Source organism: Thunnus maccoyii, chromosome 13, assembly GCF_910596095.1.
Source record: "Thunnus maccoyii chromosome 13, fThuMac1.1, whole genome shotgun sequence".
NCBI lineage: Eukaryota > Metazoa > Chordata > Actinopteri > Scombriformes > Scombridae > Thunnus > Thunnus maccoyii.
The window spans coordinates 9,376,928-9,401,372 of record NC_056545.1 but is presented as its reverse complement, the minus strand read 5'-3'; the positions used below and the strand labels follow the sequence as shown (position 1 = coordinate 9,401,372).

The window sequence follows — 24,445 nt, the reverse complement described above, 5'->3', positions numbered from 1 at the left end:
AAAACTCCTTATTTGTCTTCTACTGGTCCTTTATGCAGCTCCTCAGTTCAGCCTCTGTCTGAAACAGGCCGTTTTAGCTGCCTGTCTCTTTAAGGCCCCGCCTCCTGATGATGTCTAGATGAAAATAAAGTTGGTTTGAAGTGTCTGAAAAAAACTAAAAAGATAAAAACAAAATTTTAAAAGCTCTGTTAGACTATTATGGCGCCAGGCTCCAGAGCCAGTGCTGACTACTGAGCTAAAACTTTATTCATCGCCTCATTGCAGACAGATCTCTACCGATTTATACACCCCTAACACAGAGACAGCACAGCGTTTAATGTGTAGGGAAGAACTTCAAAGGCGATTCTTGCTTTGCACTTTTCATTTATTGCCTATTTTTTACAACCTAACTTTGTGGAAAGGAGAAGGGGAACAACACCCCCAACTGGAGTGATGTCCAAATTAGGAAATGTGCGTCATGTAGCAGTTGGATGTGACTCCCCTCGTTGAGACCTGCTGATAGACGTAAAAGCGGAGCAGAGGAGAGACACTTTTTTTCTTCCTGAAGACAAATAATTTTAAAAATATTTGTATGAAACAAATATTTAAAAAAAAAAAAACACTATTTGTGTTTTGCCAAATAATGTATTTGTATTTGGGCACACCCCTAGTAAAAATAACACCTGTGTGACGTCAATCTATATCCTGCACTGCACAACTGATCTGGTGAAAACTGACGATGAGTTATTGAGGATAAACCACTGCGAATGTCTGAATATTATTCTTAAACCTAAAAATGAAAAAGACAAACTTTCATTGTCTGTGCTCTGACGACTTTTCCTGCATTTCATTCACCTCTGCTGACGGATGAATTTTCACCCGCTCAGCCTAAAAAACCATCACACTTCAGTCTGAAAAAAAAAGAAAAAGAAAAAAAAAGCAATATTTATTCTTGAAATGGTCCCATCCTTGGATTTTTTTTTTAATGTGCAGCGAGGTGTGAGTTCATGAAGCCATTAGCAGAGCCTGAGCCTGTGTTAACATGGGGTCGAACTCAGGTTAGAGCTCCATTCAAAACGCTGTTACATGCTCTATTAGACCCAAATGCTCACTCTGCCTCGCCGTCTCTCTTCCTGCCTCCACCAATTCAATTCATTTCAGTTCCATTCAGTCCACCTCCATTCAATTCAGTCTGATTTGCTGGCATGAATGCTACATCACATTGTTCTGCCAGGGCGCCTGATTCCATTTAGGCTCCTTCATATCAGGATGTGTTTATTATTGCACAAATACATTTATTAAGATTCAGACTTATGTCTCTCTGGTAGTCTACAGTGATTCTGAAGGTCATTACATCTGTCCTCGTCTCTGTGTCTGTGCTCAGCACTTACTAAATGGCTCATCAGAGTTCACAGGTCAGGAACAAAAATTGGAGAGTATCTCATAATTATGACATCACATCACAAGAGGTGGGGAATGAAACATTTAGTGAGCTCCCTGGTAAGTTAACTAGAGAGATCACATCACCTGTACTGGCCTCCCTCCACTGGTTACCAGTGAAATACAGGATTGATTTGAAGATTCTTGTATTTGTTTTTAAAGCTCTGAATGCTTTTGGCACCAGCCTACGTTCATATTCTACATCCAGACCCCTCCGATCCTCTGATCAGTTACTTCTCTCTGTTCCACGTTCCCGGTCAAAATCAAAAGGTGACGGAGCTCTTTCTGTCTCTGCTCCCAGACTGTGGAAGAGTTTGTCCCTCCCCGTCAGATCTTCCTCATCTATCACCACTTTTAAATCCCAGCTAAAGACACCTCCTTTATAGAATCGCTTTTGACAACATTATCATTCATTTGGAGTCGTGTTTCTGTCCACCTGGTGAATGTAAGTCCAATATTCACTCTCTTTTAGCTCTGTTTTTACTCTCTACCGACTCCTGAGGGAAATATCTGGCTCTTTAGCTGCTAAACACTCCACTATGTTCACCAGCTAGTCTACAGCTAACTGTGTCTGTTTGCTGTTTGGTGCTGAGCAGGTAGTGTACAGCGGCTTTTTACAGCTTTTTCTCTGAAAACAGCTGCCTGCTGCGGCAGAAAACGACACTATGAGAGCGCTGAGAGTGAACCAAAACAGTAAAGTTGCAGCCGGACAGATAAACAATGAGATGAAACTCACTATAAAGCTCCGTAAAGCCGAGAGGAGCTGCAGAGTCGCTGATAATTCTCTGTATGAGCCACGACCAACACATTACACACTGACAGATCAGACTGTGGAGTTATAGAAATATAAATTACAGCTGCTTTAAGTAAAAGTACAGAAGTATTAGTTGAAAAAAATGTATTCAAAGTATTAGACCGATCGAAATAGGCTAAAATCTGTATATGTCACAGTGAAAACATCTGATGAGTGTTCTAAATTAATTCCAAAAATAATATACATGTTCTGTTTTACTACAGCTGTTAAATAAATGTAGTGGAGTTTAAAGTAGCATGACATGGAAATACTCAATATTGTACTTATGTACAGTACTGTATGTAGAGCTGCAACAATTAGTCTTTTAATGAATTAGTCGACTGACAGAAAATTAATCAGAAACTATTTTGATAATCAAATAATCATTTTAGTCATTTTTTTAAGGAAAAATGCCAAATATTTGCTGGTTTCAGCTTCTCAAATGTGACAATTTAATGTTATATTGAGTTTTCAGACGTCAGCTTTGACTCTGTGATATTATAACAGGCAAAACAATTAATCAAGAAAATAATGGTCAGATTAAATACTAATCAAAATCATTTTTAGTTGCAGTCCTTCTTGTATGAGAAGTCTTAAATGGAAGATGCTCATTGTTAAGCACTGATGTTGGTCTAAAATCTCTGTAAAGTAAGTAATCTTATTGTCCAGCCAGCAAAATCCAGATGAAAGAAGACCTGAGTTGATAAAAATGTTAATTGCTGGAGGTTGTATGCAGCCTAAAAAGGAAGCCTGCAGACATGACTCAGGGCTGAAGAAAGTATTCTGCCTTTTCTGGATGCTTTTGGGGTAAAAACATATTTTTATCTATATTATTAATACCAGTTAATATTAACTCCACACTCACACCCACACACACACACACACACCCACACTTCTGAAACCTGCGTATAAATTAAAAACAAAATAAACATATTAGATAATAAATATGAAGTAAACAACAGCACTGCCACTTAATAAGCATAAATAAAGGAGAGAAAAACAAGCAGACAGCAGCACGTATGCAAGGGTCTGCAAAATATTAGCAGCAGAAAACAGTGAGTCGAAGAAAAAAAAAGATGAAGAGAGAACATAGAAATTCAATATCAAGAGCATGAAATATATGCAAATGAACATAATCTTGTGAACAAATGTGAAGACGTAAGCAAAGCAGAACAGCTGGTAAATATGAGGAAATGAAGAAAGAAAGTTAAAAAAAAAAATGTCCAGACAGAGATGAAGAAATCCTGCAAGGGTTCAACGAAAACACAGTGTGACAGACAGAGACTCACAGAAACACGTCACGGGTTAGTCACTGACTGTGTGTGTGTGTGTGTGTGTGTGTGTGTGTGTGTGTGTGTGTCCTTCCACATAATGAGGACGTCTGTGACACAATAAGCAGAAAGTCTCTCAGTTCGAGCGCTGATGTCGACGCTATTTTCCACTCGGTATTTAAGAATTTGAACGTACTTTCACATTTTGTACTAACAGGAAGTGGGAGGCGTGGCCTGACAGATGTCAATCAAAGTGCAACTTTGGATCAAAACTGCTGAAAACCTCCAGAAACCAAACTTCTATAAGTGTTTTTTCCTCTGAGCAGGTTCAATACTGGCTGTGATATATAAGACATCCATGTTGCTCAGAGGAGTGTTGATGCCTCTGCAGTTAAGCTTAAGGCTGCGTATAGATTGAAATGTTTAGATACTAGTGCCGATATTTGTCGATATCTGTTATTTAACAAAAGAAGTCAAAGTTCTCAAATGTTAAATGTTGTCAAAACACAAAATACAGTCTGAAAGTGGCTTAATACCAGCTTTAATTTGTAAAGTATCTGCAAGTAAAGAAGACGATGATCGCACGTTGATATTGAGGTTTAAGAAATGTCACCTTTAAGGTTACGGTTGTACAAATAAACACCCACCCAACCTGAATATCACTGACTTTTCCTCTAGTAACACCAGCAGGTTGACATTTGTGGTTTTTCAGTGAAATATCTCAACAACTATTGGATGGATTGCCATGAAAATATTCATGTTCCTCTCAGGGTGAACTGTGATAACATATTAAAAACAAGCTCACTACAGTTTATAATGCATCTTTTGACAGCAGCCATGTTGGAAATCTGATCTAAGAACTGCAGACAGACAAGCAAAACTGCTGACCTGCAAGATTTCCGACTGATCATCCAGCATCCGGATTGATCGATCAGGTGATTAATAGAGCAGCATGTCAAACGATGACTGATTCTAAAACAGAGACCATTTCAGGGTTAAAATCAGACTTAATCTGTATAACGTCTGCCCGTCTTTACACTACTGAGCTGAGAGTTTGAACTCCTTTATTTATTTTTTCATTCATTCTTTTTTTTTATTCAACAAGGAAAATCTCGTTTTCAAGAGCTTCCTGGCAAAGGTAGGCAACAACAACGAGTACAGACGTCAAACAAACAATGCAGTTATAAATCATGAATAAAATTTCTCATACAGTCATATAAAACATTATATTATAGAGCCAACTTAAATCCAAAACAATAACCGAAGGAGACCGACACCTCTAGATTGTAAAATATCCTGAAACATCATCAGCCAGAAGAGAGAACAGATAAATTGTCCAGCAATTATTTAAATACGCTAAAATAAACACATACAAGCTTTTTTTACCTAATCCATTACAGACTTTAGAAACCACTAATAAATATGAGTCCATAATGTACAGCATTCAAGGAATGCATATACAAAACATCCCCACAGTCATACAAAGCAGCTCCTATTCAGACTCATAATAAAAGCAGAGCTCAGTCACTCTGTGCCGACCTTGCAGAGTTTAGTGTTAAATAAAAGGCGTCACTGAGAAACTTCTGATTGTAAACAGCATCGGTACATTAGAAATCCTAACAGCATATTTCCTGACATTTAAACGCCTGCTGAACATGTTCTCTCTCTCTCTCTACAGTAGCAGCAGATGTTGTTGTTGTGTTGAAGATGCAGCAGCAGAGACGCAGCTGCAGGTTTTTTCCACGAAGCTTATTCCATTCATCTCGTCTCTGGGTGCAGAACTCGCCCCATGATGCTCAGCTGCTCTCCCACCATCCCCCTGCACAGATACACCCTGCTGCCTGTACTGTACACTGTGTAAGAGCTGGAGAACGTCGTCATCGGGGTCCAGAAGCAACGCCGGCAAAGTCCTTCAGAGCTGGCAAACATCTGCAGAAACATCTCTTTCTCATACTGGGATAAGGGGCCGTATTTTAACAATCTAAGCACACGGTCTGAAGCGAATGGCGCAAATGCATTTAGAGTGTGTCCGAATCCACTTTTGCTAGTTTAACGGTGGGAAAATGGTTGCAGCACCAGGCGCAAAAGGGTTGTCCTTAGTCTCTTAATTAACCATGGGTGTGTTTTGAGTGTAACATGCAATAAACCAATGAGAGTGTGATCTCTCATTCCCTTTAAAAGCCAGGTGCACCTTGGCGGATTGCTATTATTATGGCGCATTTGCCAAGTAGTAAGAAGGAGCGCTTCTCTGGAGAGGAAACGCACAATCCATTACGAGCTGCTCCTGAGTAACAGGTAAAGTCAGCTGCTGAAATTATGGAAACCTGATCACTGTAATCTCAAAAATACTAAAGAATGTTTGTTAAATATTGTTGACCAGGTTTTTGTTGGTCAATAGTGCAAATCGCTTTCCGCTGCCTCATGATAGCAATGCGCTAACAGTGTGCTTGACCGCACCTCATTTTAAGACCAACACATCCATTGGCGCTGTGATGAGCAAGTGCATTTGCTATTTAAACAACGTGGGCGCTGGATGGGAAAATGACAACTGCGTCGGTCTCAAACTAGCAAAGACACTTGACAAATGTCAACTACAGTGTTCAAACATCACTGAGCACTTTGTAGACAATGTCAAATTTGGCAAGAAAAAGCAAAAACAGGCTTTTTTTACTTCAGGGTTGTTTTCCACTATGACACAAGATTTGGGCTGCAACTAAAAAAAAATCGATTTTCTGATCAATCCCAAGATCGATCTTTGCATTTTCACCTTTTTTTAAAACAACTGTACACATGCACTAAATATTATTTGTCTGCTGTGTTTAGTTATTGTAAAAAGGTTCAGTTAGAGCTGCATGATGTGTAAAATCTTTACACAAAAAGCTTATTTTAAGTTAAAAAGTAGCGTAGCTGTTAGCTGCTATATTAGCAGTGAGTCACGACAGTCCTGTAAACCATAACGAGTTAATAGAGCAGCAACAATAAGTCGGTTAATCATTTAGTTGCCAATGATTAAATTAATCACCAAACATTTTGATAACTGATTAATTGTTTTGAGTCTTTTTTTTTTTCAAATTCTCTGATTCCAGCTCCTCAAATGTGAATATTTTCTGGTTTCTTTAGTCTCTATGACAGTAAACTGAATATCTTTGGGTTGTGGACAAAACAAGACATTTGAGGACGACATCTTGGACTTTGAAACACTGATTGACAATTTACACAATTTTCTGACATTTTATAGACCAAACAACTACTCAATTAATCGAGAAAATAATTGACAAATTAATTGATAATGAAAATAATTGTTAGCTGCAGCTCTGACGTGAATAGTTTGAGTGTATGGATCCGCTGCAGTTTACGGGACAGTCGTGACTCACGTAGCGGATGTAGAGATCACATCTATGAGAGCATCAGACTGAGAAAAAGACTCTGCACACTTATCTGAGATCTGTTTGTATTTATTAAAAAGATATTGTCTCTGTCTACGAGACATGGAGCCGCGGAGGTCAGCTGTCTGTCACTGAAGCTTTCATTAGCTACCTGCTGTCTGCAGTCTGTGCTGAAAGTAATAAAGTCCAAATAGCAGGTTTCTGAAAGTCCATGTGCAGCCATTTATTGTATTATCTGTTGTAAAATTTCAGGAAAATGGTGAAAAACGCTTGTTATAATTTGATGTTTTCAGTTGTCTTGTTTTATCTGATAGACAATCCAAAATCCAAAGATATTCAGTTTACTATCATGTATGAAAAAGAAAAGCATCAAATCGTCACATTTGAGAAATTGACACCAGGAAATTTCCTTAAAAAAAATGACTAATTATCAAAATAGTTCCATCAACTTTCTGTCCATCAACTAATCGATTAATCAATTAATCATGGCAGCTCTGCTGTATGGAACAGCATTTATGTTTTTTGAATATGTATAATGATGAAGCCCATGCAAGTGTTGCAGGTTTGCTCAACATTTTTGCACATGTGGGCCTAAAGATAGAGGTCTAGTAGATGGTCATGTTTTAGTCTTTTTGCAGCGGCCCAAAGAAAAAGTCCTCAGTCTGTAGTTTTATAAGCCGTAAATGTGTTGACAGTTCAGCCTGTAACGTTCATTTTATACTATTTTATATTCAAGGCAACAACAGTGAAGAAACTTAAAGAAGAAATTTAAGTTCTTGTGATGAACTGAGAATTGATTTATGCAACATTAGTATTTATCTGATGAAACTGAATCAAGAATTGAATTGCAATTAATCAGTTCTGGACTTTGTGAATCAAAATCTAATCAAATGAGCAGATAAGTGCAGATATCCAGCCCTACAATTTTCAAGCTATCATTTATTTTATTAATAAGTTAATTATTTTGTTAAAGCCATTCACAGTTTCTCAAATCCCAAGGTGGCAAACTTCAAATTGTTTGTTTTCACCAACAGTCTGAAAAATGCAAATACGCTTTATTTAAAAATACAAAGAAAAGAAACAAATCTTTACATTTAAGAAGCTGGAATCAGCACATTGACGACTGAAGACACCTGTCACGCACCGCTAACTCTCACAGACGTGAAAAGAATAAGCAGAAGTTCTGCAGGTATTGTGAGGCTGGGAATAAGGATAATAGGAACCGCAGGAATCATTACAGTGAAACTAGGGCTGGCCAGAATATAATTTGGCACATAACCTCCTGTCACACAGCTGATTGTGGGTTTTACACCTGAGCCCATTTAGACCGGCTGTCAGTCCTGAACCTCGTTGTCATTAAGACTAATTCTTGATAAAAGAGACTCTGAGCTGCTGCTGCTGCTGTCAGACGCAGCAGAGTCTGTGTTCTCAGAGAGATGTTTGTTTTTCTACCTCAGAGCGCATTGAAAAGATGCAGCCATGCTGCTCTGCTGCCACTGTAGAGCCTGTCTCACAGGAGGCAGAGCTCAGTCTGTTTTACATTTCACACAACAACAGACCGGGGAGACGACAAAAGACAGAGAGGAAGAGAGAGAGAGAGAGGGAGACTGTTGGTACAGCTGGTGCAGGAAAAGAGGCAACAGTACAGTTTTTACATGAAACTGTAATTCTTTATGTGTATTCTATCATTAAATGTCTGAGACGTAAGAATTGTTTGCATAAAGACAGCAGTCCATGGCAGCTTTAGTCGACGAGTTACACTACCAATGAAAACATTTCAAACACTGTGTTGTCTGGTAAATATTTTCCTGTTTACATTTGTTCTGTCTTACTATCAGCTTGTCATATTCTGCATATAAAGCACTGACTTTTACTAACCTGCATGTAAGATGCTGTACAAATAAAGTTTGACTGACTGATCGATTGATGCTTTCTGTATGATGTTTGAAAATATAGAGAATGGACTTTTTTAGAGCTGCAACGACTGTCGATTAATCAGTTATTCCATTAATTGAAAGTTAATTGACAATTACTTTGATAATAAATGAATCATTTTGATGAGTCAAATTGAAGGAATAGCCAAAACATTCACTTTGAAGTTGTCACAAGAAAGAAACCATCATGATACTTTTTAAGTGAGTGTTTATCCCTTCAGTTTATCTATAGGACTGTAGAGGGGCCGGGGAACTCCATGCAATATGGACCCTTCAACTCTGTGGGGAGAAATCCAAAAAGCAAGTGCAAGACTCTGTCTGAGGGGCCACACACACACACACACACACACACACACAAATCAGCTGTTTATTTGACATTTCTGTAAAGTCATGGTTCATGAAGACCCCATAATGTTGTTATCCACCGCTGATCTGTCTGAATGGGGCGCCTTAATCATTTAACATGGGCCCGTAGACCAATCTACAACTGCATGGATACAGTAGATCTTTTTGTAGGTCAGGGCGCGATATTTGAGGTGCTAAAAGTGCTGCCTGTTGAAGAATGCTCTTTGTAACATTATGCATACCAGATAACCTACATTGACTGATTTATTATTATTGGGGGTTTTTTTGTTTTTTTTTGTGGTGTATCACTTTACTGTTTGCTCCTTTAAATATTTTTTAGTTTTAGGTCTTAACTGGGACAAGTGAGATTCCTTACATGAATATGAAAAACTATTTTGAATAGTTTATAGGGGCCCACTGCTTGCAAAAATCAGGGGATGCCCTATTTACTGCAGATATAATATTGTTAAACCTATTATTGTCATTTTTCAAGAAGGAGAAGCTTGTGTGGGCTACAAATGTCCATTCATATTAGATTGATGAGTATAGAAACTGGTCAATAGAGGGCGCTATTAAAGTTTGTGAACTGGAGGTTTGTGAACTGGTGAGGTCACAAATGACGATAAAGTCAATATGTGCATGATCTTGACAACTGCATATGTGTATGTAAAATGGAGCACCGCCAGACACTAAGTGGAGCAAGGGAAGCAGATATTTCCAGTTATTTCAAAAACATTCAAATGAACGATGAGAATAACAACATTGCGGAGGCTCACAAGACCACCGTAGGAGGTGGTGAGGAGGAACAGCCAGTTAGCAGCACTGGCGATGCTAAAGAAGACCGGTTCTAAAGAAGAGGGCCAACGGCAACACGCATCGCCTCCGCCACCTGCTAACATGGAGGATCAACTATAGCTTCCTGAAAGAGAGCAGGGCTCAGCTTAGTTAGAAGCTGTAACTGACCCAGCTTTGTGAGGTGTGGTGGAAATTACCTATAAGCACGTTAAACTAAGATGGTGAACATGGTAAACTTTATACCTGCATAACACGTAAGCATTGTCAGTGTGAGCCTGTTAGCATGCTGACGTTAGCATTCCAGCCCCACAGAGCTGCTAGCATGGCTGAGGAATAAAACACAAAAAGCATTTGACAAGTTTGAAGCAATGATGTAATTAAGAAATATAATGTACATCAGACAGAGATTTACCTAGTTATGGAGGTCAGGAGAGATTAACCACTCTCTCTTCTGACTCAAAATTTAGTCACTTCTTACAGTTGACAGCAGGGGTGTCGTGATATACTGGTATTGATGATAACTGTGATATAAAAAATGAAATATTGATATCATGTTAATAATACACATATGATAATATTGTGTAAATAATCCAGCGCCTCTTAAAACCCCTAAATGTTCCGACGGCCCATCCACGGGCCGTCAAACAGAGAAGTACACAACTATGTTATGTAAGTTACACAAAAAGATTTTTGTGATTCCATTGATGGACAATGGACAGGTACAATCAACGCTTCTGTCAGACCACCAGCAAACAAACAATTACAAAATTCATGCTACTCACCTATGAAGCCTTATATTACTCCACTGACTGATACAACTCTGACAAAAATGGTCTTGTTACATTGGCAAAGGTCCAGTTGATCCAATCCAGTAAAATATTTAGTCAAAAATACATTATTACATCAATAAATATCATTGCATCATTACAAATTAGCCGGCAGGTGTCCTAATCTTCCAATGCATTCTCCATCATAACTCATGTTAGCATGTAGACATTAGCCACATCTTGGTATCAAAATGGTGGCTGCACTCTGACCTTTCCATTGACACCTCCCTTGACCCAATAGGAGCTTCCATGTCCTGTCCACAGCCTACAATAGCCAACGAGAGTCTGTGTTGAAATGAGGTGCCTGCCCCTCTTCTTTCATATAAAGACCGAGCCAGTAGGAACAGATTCTGCCGATGACTGGTGCTTCAAATAGCCAATGAAATTCTGAAAATTACCTTATGCTGCTTTATTGCTTTTTATAAGGCCACAACATGGAAATTATGTAAATATAAACAGTTTGCTGTGATTTACTTTTTATATGAACTGCTTTTCTACCATAGCACTTGTTTTGACTCTTTTATATGCACAAAGTTTAGTTTCAACAAGAGAACAAAGCACTATAATGTGTTTATGCTTCAGTTACTCTGACGCAGGGGTTATTGGGTGTCTCTAAATGGCCTTTTTTTTGGAAGACGCCCAGACATATCCTCAGAAAAATGTGTTAAATATTCATTTTCTGAGGTATTGTTATTAAATTTGAACTTGGACTTGGTAAGACTCCATGCTGCGGTAGCATTGTGTTTTCCAGCTAATAAATCACAGCTAAAGGTCATCTGCCGACATAAATAAAAACCTTACACTTCAGTGTGTTCAAACTTCTTTGAAACTGCACAGCTATGACTACCGACTTTCTCTGCACCTCCCTACACTCATATTTTATGTGTAATTCATGTGCCAGAAAAGAGGCAAAATGCACATTAACAAAGTTAAAGATAATTTGACTGAAATAATTTTTTTCCAATTTTCAATATAAATATCACGATAATATCGTTATTGTGAATTCTTTTGGCCATGATAATCATGTTGTGAAAATCTAATATTGTGACAGCTCCGGTGGTCATAATTTGACCCGTTCTTGGCAGAGCATATGAGAAAGTTTGGACAGATGGGTATCCTCAACAATTTGTGAAGAGTTTATAGAACTTATGGGAGAGAAAACTAAACCAGCAATTACAATGGAATTACACAATACTAAGCATTTCTCTGTGATAGTTGACTCGACCCCAATTTATCCCATGTAAACCAGCTCACCTTTATATTCAGATTTGTGACCAAAACAGGCCATGTAGTGGAATGATTTCTAGGATTTGAGCCCATCACTAGTCACACAGGGGAAAGTTTAGCGGACTGTGTTGTCTCATTGGTGCACAATCTTGGACTAGATTTGGCAAACTACCACAGTGAATTGTATGACAATGCAAGTAATATGTGTAATAAAAATACAACAGATAGCAGGTGCATCTAAAGAAGAGGGATCCATTGATTCACTTCGTCCCTTGTGCTGCCTATTCTTTAAACCTGGTTGGAATAAACTGTATTGAAACCTTTAGCAGTGTAGTTGGCAAATATTTTGACTTGTTGCAGTCTCTATATATGTTCACCTCTGCCTCCACAGTATTTTGGGGGTTCCAATGTGCGCATCAATCTAACTCTTAAATCTCTCTCCACTACACGCTGGACCTGCCGTGCTGACTCCATGAAAGCATTGTGGCAAAATTACCAAAAGATACAAAAGAGGCTTAACAGAAAAAAGGGATAAACGCTCTGTAATGGGGTTCATGGCCAAGTTGTAAGATACTGTCAAGGTTTCAAGCAACTAGCACTATTTTGCAGTGAAGTGATATAGCCCTTGATACTGCAGTTAGGGCACTTGAATTGTTGCGTGATTTTGTGGCCGCATAGAGACCTTCTTGACAGTTTTGAGAGGGCCGCTCTGATTGTACCTGGCATCAGCCAGACTCACAGACATGACAGCCATTGCAGAAAGAGATGCAAGACTTTTGCTGATGAAAGTTGAGAGCAGGATATTGTGCTTGATAGAGGACACAATTTTCAAATAGAGACCTTCAGTGTTGACATTGACATGCTTACTCAGAGCCTCTGACACTGTCTAGACGCCTGTGGGTACCTGTGCAGTTTTTTCAGTGTGCTTTTCTGTGCAAAATGTAAGTCCAATGCCTCAGTGATTGAGAAGGCTACAGTTCTGGCATCTGGATACCCATCTGACGTAGATGACAGAGGTGATGAAGTAATTCAGCTCAGATCATTTATTAAGTCTGAAGATGATACAAGCCCAAAAGGACTGCTCCGAATAATTCTAGATTATGGCCTGCAATCTATGTTTCCAAATGTTAATGTCGTACTGTGGCTATTTCTGACTCTGCTCATCAGTAATTGCGAAGGGGAGCAGTCATTCTCTCTCCTCTCCAGGATTATAAATGAATTGAGGACTAGGATGATGTAAAAACACCTCAAGGCACTTTCTCTCATAGCAATTGAGAGCAAAATGACCAATACATTGTACTTTGATGATATCGTAGATGATCTCGCACGAAGCTTTTATGCCTCTGCGCCCAGGGGCCCATTGTCTCATAATCATGGATGTGCGGTAAAAACTTTTACTGGAGAAAAGGAGTGTATTTTTTCTCTGATTTCTATGGCTGCAACTATTTTTAGTTTATTCAAAGTATCGATTAATATATCTATTATTTTCTCAATTAACTGATTAGATGTTTGGTCTATAAAATGATAGAAAATGGTGAAAAATGTCGATCACTGTTTCCCAAAGCCCAAGGTGATATCCTAAAATGTCTTCTTTTGTCCTGACCAGCAGCCCACAACCCAAAGATATTCAAGATTTACTGTCATAGAGTACTAAAGAAACTAGAAAATATTCACATTTGAGAAGGTGGAATCAGAGAATTTGGACTTTTTTTCTTAAAAAATGACTCAAAACAATTAATCGATTATCAATTAGACATCTAATCAATCAATTGAGGTTTTCATCCCTCCAGAACAGTTCATAGACTTGTAGGATCAATGCCAAGACTGATGAACACCATTCTTCAAAAAGATATTCCCTCATGTGGTGTTTTGATGATGGTGGTGGAGAGCGTTGTCTAACACGTCAGCCCAAAATCTCCCATAGGTGTTCAACTGGGTTGAGATCTGGTGACTGTGAAGGTCATAGCATATGATTCACATCATTTTCAGACCCATCAAACCATTCAGTGACCCCTCGCGTCCTGTGAATTGGGGCATTGTCATCCTGGAAGAGACCACTCCCATCAGGATAGAAATGTTTCATCATAGGATAAAGGTGATCACTCACAACTACTTTGAATTGATTTGCAGTGACCCTACCCTCTAAGGGGACAAGTGGACCCAAACCATGCCAGCAAAATGCCCCCCAAAGCATAACAGAGCCTCCAGCCCCCCTCACTGTAGGGGTCAGGCATTCAGACCTGGACCGGTTTTTCCTTTAATTTGTCACCTGTCTGTGTCTTCTTTCTTCTTACTGACAAGACCACCAATACAAGCCCAGAGCTTACTTCATAGATTATGATCTCAATTTAAATCACAACTAGAGGGTATGTTTTATGTCTATATGAAAGTGAAAAAGAGAGAGACGTGTTGTGAGATACATTAGAGGCTAAATGAAGAAGACAGACAGGAAGAGAAATGGGTTGTGAGACCATCAGAGAGAGAAATGAAGACAGGTAGCTTCACAGGAGAGGACAGACAGATAGAATGAAAAGGGCAAACAAGAGAAAGACAGAGAGATTGATAGAAGGAGACAGACACACAGAGAGGAGGGTTTGTCAGTAGTATCCAGAGGGCAGGTGGGATCAACTGAGGTGCAGCAGCTCCGTCATTCAGACTCTGTTCACGTCTGGTTTAGAAACATAACCTGCAGCACCAAGCTGAAGCAGGACACACCAACTGGTTTACTACAACTAGATTATTTTCACCATTTTGGTCATTAACTGTATCAATAATGTATTATTCAGCTGTCTCTTGACTCATCTGATTTCATTTTAAGTTGCCTTCTAGAGTTGCAAAGATTAGTCAATCGTCAATCAATAAATCATTTTGACTAATATCTTAAGAAAAAATGACCAAATTCTCTGATTCCAGCTTCTCAAACATGAACATTTTCCGTTTTTTTTTAGTCCTCTATGGCAGTTAACTGAGTATCTTTGGGTTGTGGACTGTTTGTCGGGACAAAAGACATTTGAGGACATCACCTTGGGCTTTGGGAAACAGTGATCAACATTTTTTATAATTTTCTGACATTATATGGACCAAAAGATTAATAAATAAATTTGAGAAAACAAACAATAGTTGCAGCCCTAGTGCTTTCACATCTAAACTATTTAGTCTGTTCAAACAAACTCCTTGATTCAGTTTCAAAATGCATCACTAAAATCCAGGTGAGAACGTTCTCTCCTCTAATTGGTCAGATGCGTCTGGGGGGAGAGCAAGACCATACACACAGGAATAAGTTACAGAAGCCATTTAGCTCAAACTTGAAGCCTTGTTGTCGGTCAGATGGAGGTCGGATCACATTCCCACCACAAACGAACCGAGACCATTTCTTCTGTAGGGTCTGTGTGCGGTTGTTTTGGTCTAAGTAAGATTGCTGTGTTTTGACTTTGTATTGACATTCTTTTATTTATAATATAGTACAAAGTTTAATTTATAATATAGCACAAAGTCAAGAGGTTGTGATATGTAGCGCAACAAGCTAGCAAAGATGTGAACAAAACTGCATTCCCTCACATACTCAGCTTTACAAAGAGCTACTCTCTGGAGACTGAAAATGTGGTCACTGTTATTGGTCTATGGAGCCTTTCTAAACATTTCTAAACAATTTAACGTGACCATACCCTTCATGATGAAGAAACATGTTACCCAGTGCAGCGGTGTGGCTCATTGATGTGTTTTTAATAGTTTTTGGACAACAACAGAGGTCTACAGCACAGAGGAATAAGATACATCAGGCTCTGAATTTACACACAATAGTTGTAAGTAGATCAATTCAAAAATACAGAAAATCGGCAGACATATCCTTTTAAGGGAGCAATCTGAAAAAGCCATATGTATGCAGGATCATTTGGTAACCATGGTAACATGTGTGTCAACATGTGAGTCCATGGATTTTCCCTGTTGCTTCAGAGAGTATAGAGGAGTTAAACCAGAGGTTGATTTTGGGATTTTGGGATTTGGCACTACTGTTGGGTACTAAAACTGAATCTGAGAGAGCATTGTTAAGAAATTTAAAATCTTAAAACGACACTAAAATCTGCGTCATATGCAGCAAAATCAATTTAAGTATCAACACAGTGTCAGTGTCTGGTAGCACACTCCCTCCTTTAAATAGTTTACATCAGGTTAAGACAACTGCTCATGTCCGCATTTGAAGTGAGGTTCAATTTATCTGCAGATTTAAATTCAAGTTTTAAAAGGAAAGCTAGTAAATTCAGAACAAAATAAGGTCAGAACATTGTTCTGTAAATCTACTGTACTGCACTAAACGTTCCCCGGAGCCTGAGTCCATTTAGTGCCGAGCTCCCTCTGGTCTATGTCCACTTACTGCTGCAGTTTGCTCTTTTAAAGCCTGCTTCCATTTACTTCTATGTTCTCTAAATCCCAAGTCTGCTGAAAGAAGTCTGGATGATGGAGGAATGATGCACCGACCCGTGACGGTGACTACAGTGGACAGCAGGTTACACCATCACAAACCTACAGGACACTCAGACAGACAGCACAGAGAACCTGAAGCTACACTGACAACATAAAGAATGTAAATCTGACATTAAATAAACTCCAAAACTGAATTCACATGTTACATTCGTAGTAGGGTTGAATGCCGGATATTGAGATCACGGGATTTCATGATATTTGTCGCCTAAATCAGCTCCTCTTTCCGAGGAAAAATCCCTGAAGGGACCTGGGACACTTGATGATGGCTGGCAGTGAAACTGGCAATGACCTCACCACACAGCATCACATTGTTTACAGACACCTGTAGCACACATCAAACATACCATACACTCAGAAGTAGCAGTCAAGTTAGCCAACTGAAATCACATTTAGTTATGTCAAAAAGTTCTTTAACTTCATTTAAATGTTTTTTATTATTTAAAGGAAGAAAAAAGGTCTTATATCAGAAAAGCTCTTTTTTGTCTCAGTAGGCTACTGGTGTTACACCATATGAAAAGAGGCAAAGCGATCAAACTGCTGTAGCTACAAGTCATTGACACACAGTGTGTTGTTAGCAGTGATATTGAAGAGTAAGAACCAAACCAGCATTTAATGGGTCTAAAGTGACATTTGCAACTTTGTTAAAATGCTGTTTAATGTGCTGCAGCTGAGCAGCTAATTGCTGTCTAACTGCTAACTGACGTCAGCGATGCACTTTTACTCGGTGACTTTTTGTTTGAAGGCTCGTTCAACAAGCGAATCTGCAGGACAAGATGTGTGTTCATGTTTGTGAGTTACATAAGAAGGAGACTTTAGCAGGAAAGCTAATGTGGGTTGTTGTTCAGAGTCTGTGGCTCTTGTTTTGTGTAGCAGGATGCAATCAGGCTCAGTGTGACTGTCTGCTCTGCCGATGATAGAACAACATGTTATTGTTTTTGCAAGATTTGATTTGCTGTATCAAAATAATGTAAAACTAGAGGGCACATCATGAAAACAAAGAACCTAAAATATTAATATCTAAATATCTCCCTTTCTGATTTTTTCTCAAAGGAACTCAGGACACATGACTTACAGAGCAGAAATGTTGCTGCAGCAGACAAAAAAACAAGACATTTAACTTCAGTTGGTCTTTAAGGTGTCGCTGGTGTGTGAGATTTCACACAGAAAACAGGTGCAGGACGCAATACAATGCCTTAGAAAACAGAAAAGGGCCAATGTCACACCTCTTTCAATCAGTCGCTGCTGTCGCTGGGCCAGACGAGGCTAAAGTTAGCTCACTTTAGACAAGTTAACATCACTGTAGCTCAGTTAAACATCAACATTTCAAGGAGCAGCAGCCAGAAACTTCACAAACATGAGGTCAGACAGTGTCCTGCATGAGCTGCAGCTCTGTCTGATTACATGTAGAGAGTCAGATAACAAGACTTACAGGCGTAGGTCATGGCGAAGCTGCTCCCTGTGTCCACCATGTCCACTTGTGGCACCAGTTTGGGGATGTCCTGGTGTTGTGCCAGGGCAAAACGAAACACTTCGTACTCATGGGAGCCGGTGGGGAAAAGGCCTCCTGTTTGACAAACACACAGAGACACAGTGGAAATTATTTCCTGTCCTAAAGCAGATACAGAAAGAACCAGAAAGAACCAGAGAGGACGAAATAACCACTCACGCTAACTGAAAATTCACTTTTTTGTCAAAAAAGGAGGTAAAGGCCTCCAGCAGCAACACATACATGACATTAACATAAAATATTGAGTTAAAAATCCTGTTGGGATGAAAATTTGCAGACAGTTTGTTAGGAAAAAAGGCAGCAGTCCATAGTTTAAAAAACAGCAAAACCAATCACTTCATGTGTTGGTCTTTTAGCATACAGCCCTCAGTGAGCACTCTCTTTATAAAGGACACATCATGTGATCACCAGTCAACAGAAAACAGTTACACCTGCACAACTCTACTTCCACCACTATTTTCCATATTAACCACCCTGATGTCAATCTGTCAGTCAGGTTTAATCATTTTTAACAAGGTAGTTTTTAGCGGAAAAACCAGATCTGACACAAATTATTAGTCAAAGCAGTAGAGTATTTTTGTATTTCTTAAAAATGTCTGAAGGGGAACTTCAAACCTGCATGAACTGACACATCATCAGCTTTTAAGTTGATATGTTGAAGCAAACAGTTGCTTATTTCTACATCCAGCAGTTACGGAGCAACATTATTATTATTAGCCACTAAATGCTCCACTATGTTCACCAGCTAGTCTACAGCTAACTGTGTCTGTTTGCCGTTTGGTGCTGAGAAAGTAGTGTACAGTGGCTTTTTATAGCTTTTTCTCTGAAAACAGCTGCCTGCTGCAGCCCTAAACAATGCTATGAGAGCGCTGAGAGTGAACCAAAACAGTAAAATAGCTAAACAATGAGCTGAAACTCACTACGAAGCTCTGTGAAGCCGAGAGGAGCGGCAGAGTCACTGATAATTCTATGTAGGTTCATCACTATGAGCCACGACCAACACATTACACACTGACAGCTCAGACTGGTATTAAAAAAATATACATTATATACACTTTAAATAATACATTCTCTGTTTTGGGTCCTTGTTTTTGTTGGTTCAATGCCACATTTCTTGGCGCATTACCGCCACCTGCTGTGGGTCAGTGGAATAGTGTGAAACAAAAGCTACTCACTTTGCTCTAAAACTCCATAAAGTACCTTTAAGAATGAAGTCAAGAAGCTTCAACTTGTGCTGCAAAGTTGCATCTGTTGGCACAATAGATGGTAGATGACACCATGGGCAGTTTCCCGTTGTCAAAAAAACCAGACTGTCTGGTTTTTGCAGTAATTGCTGTTAAAAGCCTCTTATCACATCTCTTATCTTGCCTATTTTCCTGGCACTCACACCCTCTCAACATCATGTTTTTGAGGTCACAGAGAAATTATCTGAACACTTAAACTGTGACTGTGATTGACCCTCTTGTCTTCTCTGTGGTGAAGAGGGAAGAGATGTTTTTTTTATACCTCTGCACTGACTATAGAGAGATTCTCTCTGCTGAATTCAAATTTTAAATGAACTTTCACCGTCCTTTGGTTCTTTCACAAAGAGTTTAACATCATTCTGTTTTCTGCTCTGTCACCTCTGGTTGAGAAAACAGTCCAATAAACTGAAATCGTCCCAGATTTTCTCTTAAAAATCGTTAAACCTTATTACAAAACACCACCATCTAGTGCATCATTTTACTCACATCTCCCCAAAATTCAGCCTGACATATTAAGATCTTTACAGGTATTTAAAATAAAGTTCTGTGGGACTGGACAAAGTTTGACCAAACAAAGGAAACCTGCTTAAATGGAGAATAGCAAACATTTGCAGGTGTGACGTCTAATCTCTATTAGGGTCGCATCTGTCAATTATTTTCTTGACTAATCAGTTATTCGTTTGGTCTGATATGATATGAAATAACTTTGTTCAAATCCTTAAAATGACAAAAATCCTGAATCTATTAGAGCTGCAACACTTAGTTGATTAATCAATTAGTCAATTGATAGAAAGTTAATTGGCAACTGATGATCAAATAATTGTTTTAATCATTTTTCCAAAAACATTTGACGGTTTCAGCTTCTTAAATGCAACGATCGTATTATAATTGACCAATCGTTGCAGCTCTAGACACAAGATGTCTCCTCCTTCACTGTAAAGTCCATTTTCAGTATTTGTGCACTGGAGGCTTCAAGTTTCCAAATCACATTTGTGTAAATTAAATACTGGACCACGACTGGCTCCAAGCTAGTTGTGATGTTGTAAAACCTGCAGGTATCCAGGTGTTAAACGCAGGTTTCAGGTGAACTCAGAGAAACGTTCCTCCTTCAGCAGAGTAATATAAAAACAAACTCTGCACAGAGAAGAGAACAGCATCCAACATCACTTTGTGCAAAAATGCATTTAAAAGTCTCTGTGAAGCTTATATGAGGCTTCAGCAGTGTGAGTTAGTCATATCAAGTGGATATCTGACACATTTACAGTCTTTTTACACTTGAACAATTGTGAACCCGTTGTTTTAGAGATAAATAACAACACAGGCTCAAGAAAATGACTGTAAAATGAAAAAAGATAAAAAGAAACGCATTCCTTGAGTTTACTAGACTGTTAATTTAAAAAATATAATTTATAAACACTTGTTTACAGTGGAAGAAGTATTCAGATCTTAAATAAATAAGAATAGCCTAATAATACACTTAAATAAAAGCAGCAACACAATTCTTAAATTCTGCATTGAGAATGTTTTCAAAGTAAAAGTACATGTTTTTTTTTAGCTAAATGTGCTCAGAGTATTAAAAGTTAAAATGTTCATAATGCAGAAATTCTCCATGTTGATGTTATACAGGATTATTATTAAGGCTTCATTATTGTGTTTAAACCATTTCAGTTTTGTAATTGATTAATTATTGTAGCACTTTTGCAGCAAACGTACCCAGCATGTCTTAAACTGGGGTCGATGCAATTTCATGGTCAGCCACTATAAACCCTTAAACCAGCTGGACGCTCTTATTACTGCTGCAATTGGTTGAGTGCTAATTTAACCATTTTAAATGTTGGGTAGATGATCTTACAGCAATGCATCATATCATATAAGATATATTTTCTATATAAAATCTTAATCTGTAAAGCTGTCAAATAAATACTAGAGTAAAAAATTATATTTCCTTTTGAAATGTAGTGGAGTAGAAGCGTTAAATGGAAATACTCAAGTAAAGTACAAAGTAAAGTACAGTACTGAGCTTGTGTAGTTATATTCCACCACTAACTGTTTAAACCTGCATTAAAGTCATCAGGAATAAAACACAAATGTCACAGAAGCTCAGATTAGTCAAAGAAGTGGTGGAGCAGATTTATTTTCAAGGCAAAATACAATTTATATGTATAAAATAGGAATGTTATAGGAATATTATTTAAATAGTATATGATTTATTCATCATAAGGCTGGAAGCAGTCCATCTGCTCTGACAGAAGGACTCACTGATTCAATAAACATTCAGAGAAACCCAATGTTAGTGATTTTGAATGCTGAGCTCTGCAGCCTGGTTGGTATGCAGGGTCAGGCTGCAGACTGAGTGATTTTATTCCGATGAAATGCAGGTTATGTCGGATCGGAATCTTTGGCACAGTGCGCACTCCCGTTTTTCTGTGTGCGCAAAACACGCATGTTTTTGGTTCAGGCGTGATTTCTCTAATTCTATGTATCCTCCCAAAATACAGTTAAAAGCCTCCCTATGCAGAAACAAAAGGAAGTGACAAAAATGAGAGAAAATGAGTTCAACTTGATGTCACATCAGCACCAAACCTGAGAGGAAACTGCAACGGAAGTCTGGATGAGTCACATTATAACTTCATTTTGGGAGAGTATATAGACTAACAGCTGCCTGATCCACGCTGAATGTGACCAAACCAGACAATGTTCAAACGGGAATAAAATAAAAAACGGACGATTCAACCGGTGCAGTTGTGATTATTGATGGAGTGCAATAATAACAGTCATGGACGGTAAATGCTGCAAGAAAAGATTGAGTGTGTTGAAAGAGTAGAGGCCAATATAGAAATATAGGATAAAGAATGGATGCAGGCTGCACTCTACACAGTCCCTGATAGCTTGAGAGTCCCGGAGGAAATGAAAGGAACCATTAAACACACTAAAAGTCAAGATTATTACAGGGAATTACTACCAAGGGCACTACGGAGTACCTTTACGACAAAACTGTGTGAAGAAAGCCGACGTTTTGGAAGCAAATAAAGGAAGAAGTACCAACAAACACAATTTAACTCAATATGGGGTATTATTTGAATTTTATATCTACCAATCTGTACCAATAAACACGCTATGAGTCAATAAATATATAAGACACCTCAAACATGAATATTGAAGGAATCAGCACCATGGACAGAGTCAGACTCTGTCCATGGTGCTGATTCCTTCAATATTCTTCTAAATTGAGACTCAGTCGAAGTGAAAAAACACAATATCACAGCAGTTTGTTTTAATCACCTGAACACAACTATACGTCATCATAGGATTAAATGGGTTACTGTACGTTGCAGGAATACTAACAAAAAAATACTGTAAGTCACGACATGAATACATGAATACTAACATACTGTAAGTCACAGAGGGAGGGAATCCCGGCCACAGGCATTATTACAGGAGTGCTGAGAGGAGCTATAGTCTGTAAATACAATATAAGTCGCAACAGAGATATTCTACCAATATTACAGGATTGTTACAAGAGCCAGTCTTGGGAGTTACACAGAATCACTTTTATGGGCAGCAGTGTTTGAGAATTAGGCTCCCAAAAATCATTTTAAGTCAAAATATATAAAGAGCTTGGGGAGCCTTAACACAGTGCGTAATTGTATGAATGCATAATGAGTGTAATACAAATCAAAATAAGCGTTTACAGTTAAAATCTTGGGTGCCGACATGATTTAAGATATGAATACTGAGATCCAGCCGGGTCTTCCAGCTGGCCCCTCTCCCCGCCGCGGCGCCCCTGGGTGCGGGCAGCTCACTCACCTATGTTGATGTTACTTGGGAAACTTGTGCCGCTGCAGAGCCCGAGCAGCAGGAGGAGGAGGAGGACGGAGGGAAGCGGGGAGCTCTGCAGCCGCATGTTTCCTCCAGCAGCAGCAGCAGCAGCACCGACAGGAGACGCGGAACAACCGGCGTAATCCCATCCACACCGGGGCCGGCACAGATCCACCGCAGCCCGGCTACAGACTCAGACATCCACCGGCAGTCTGCGGCAGTCCTGCTCTCCTCTCTCTGTACCTCTGCTCTCTCTCTCTGACTCTTTCCTTCTCACCAAACATCCATACAGTAGTTGCAGCGCAGAGCTCAGCTGCCGCGTCGACAGTGTTTGTACCCCCCCAACCCACCCACCACACACACACACACACACACACACAAACGCACGACCCCCCCCCCCCCCCCCCCCCCCCCCCCCCCCTCTCCCTCTACCTCCCTCTCTCTCTCTCTCAAATCAAATAATCTTTATTGGCACATAACACCACTTTACTTCACGTTGTATTACCATATTAGTGTTATATTAGGTAACAATTTATTTTACAGGTCCTTTAATTTTACACTAATTTCCTGGAAAAGTCCCGGAGTAATTTGAAGGCATTAAACTGTTAACTATTAGGACATTTCACAGGGCAGGTGGTGCAATTTGGTACAAATTATAAGAAAAAAACAAAAAAAAAATGTTAAGTTAACAACTCAATTAACAATACCAGTCAAAAGTTTGGTCCAAAATATTAACTGTTAAATACCTGCAAATTACTTTTAATTAATGTCCAGGGAATTAAATGACCTGTAAAATAAAGTATCACCTAATATTGTTATTATTGTGCTTCTTATTATCATATATCATCGTATTCTCTTCAGTTCCTATAATATAGTGTATAGTGTGTACTTAGTGTTGTATCATTGCCGTACATACATTCACCAAGCACTTTATTAGGAACACCTGTGCAATCTAATGTAATCCAATACAACAGCCCTGCCATAAATTCTACTTTTATGAAACTTATACAGTTTCAGTTTTTGTTGACATTGTCAGAAAGGTGATAATTCTACTTTATGTTTATCATTGAGCTCGTAGCAGGTGGTGCTGGTGTACTGGAGTGTATTATATTGAATGGTGTTTATACATGTATGTTAATGGGGTGGACAAAATATTAGAAGCACTTTTCGATTTACTGCACTGCAGTACACCACCACCACCCACCACACTCAGTTCAGTTCAGATCTTTATTGTCCCACAAGAGGAAGCAAGGCAGAATAAAAACACAAAAAACATGAAACATAAACAGAATAAAAGCACAATAAGAGAGTCGAAGACATTAAAAATGCTGCTACTATACACACAATTCAGAATAAAATATGGGAACCATGCTGCTTTACTTAGTAGTTGTATATA

General features: G+C 38.9%; 1 protein-coding gene across 2 annotated transcripts in view; it reads right to left on the bottom strand.

Moving 5' to 3' along the window:
* The window catches only part of LOC121909881 (glutamate receptor 1-like), a 103,630-nt gene extending 80,322 nt beyond the window's left edge, over positions 1-23,308 (bottom strand). The window contains exons 1-2 of one of the 2 annotated variants that reach the window (XM_042430697.1): positions 23,038-23,308; positions 17,909-18,043 (exon numbers count right to left, since the gene is read on the bottom strand). In XM_042430697.1, coding sequence (XP_042286631.1) covers positions 17,909-18,043; positions 23,038-23,134 — 232 coding nt within the window. In that variant the 5' untranslated portion in view covers positions 23,135-23,308. Of the gene's footprint in view, positions 1-10,725; positions 10,895-17,908; positions 18,044-23,037 lie in introns of those variants that run through there. The other variant, XM_042430696.1, reaches the window with a different exon arrangement.
* Between the last annotated feature and the right edge of the window lie 1,137 nt (positions 23,309-24,445).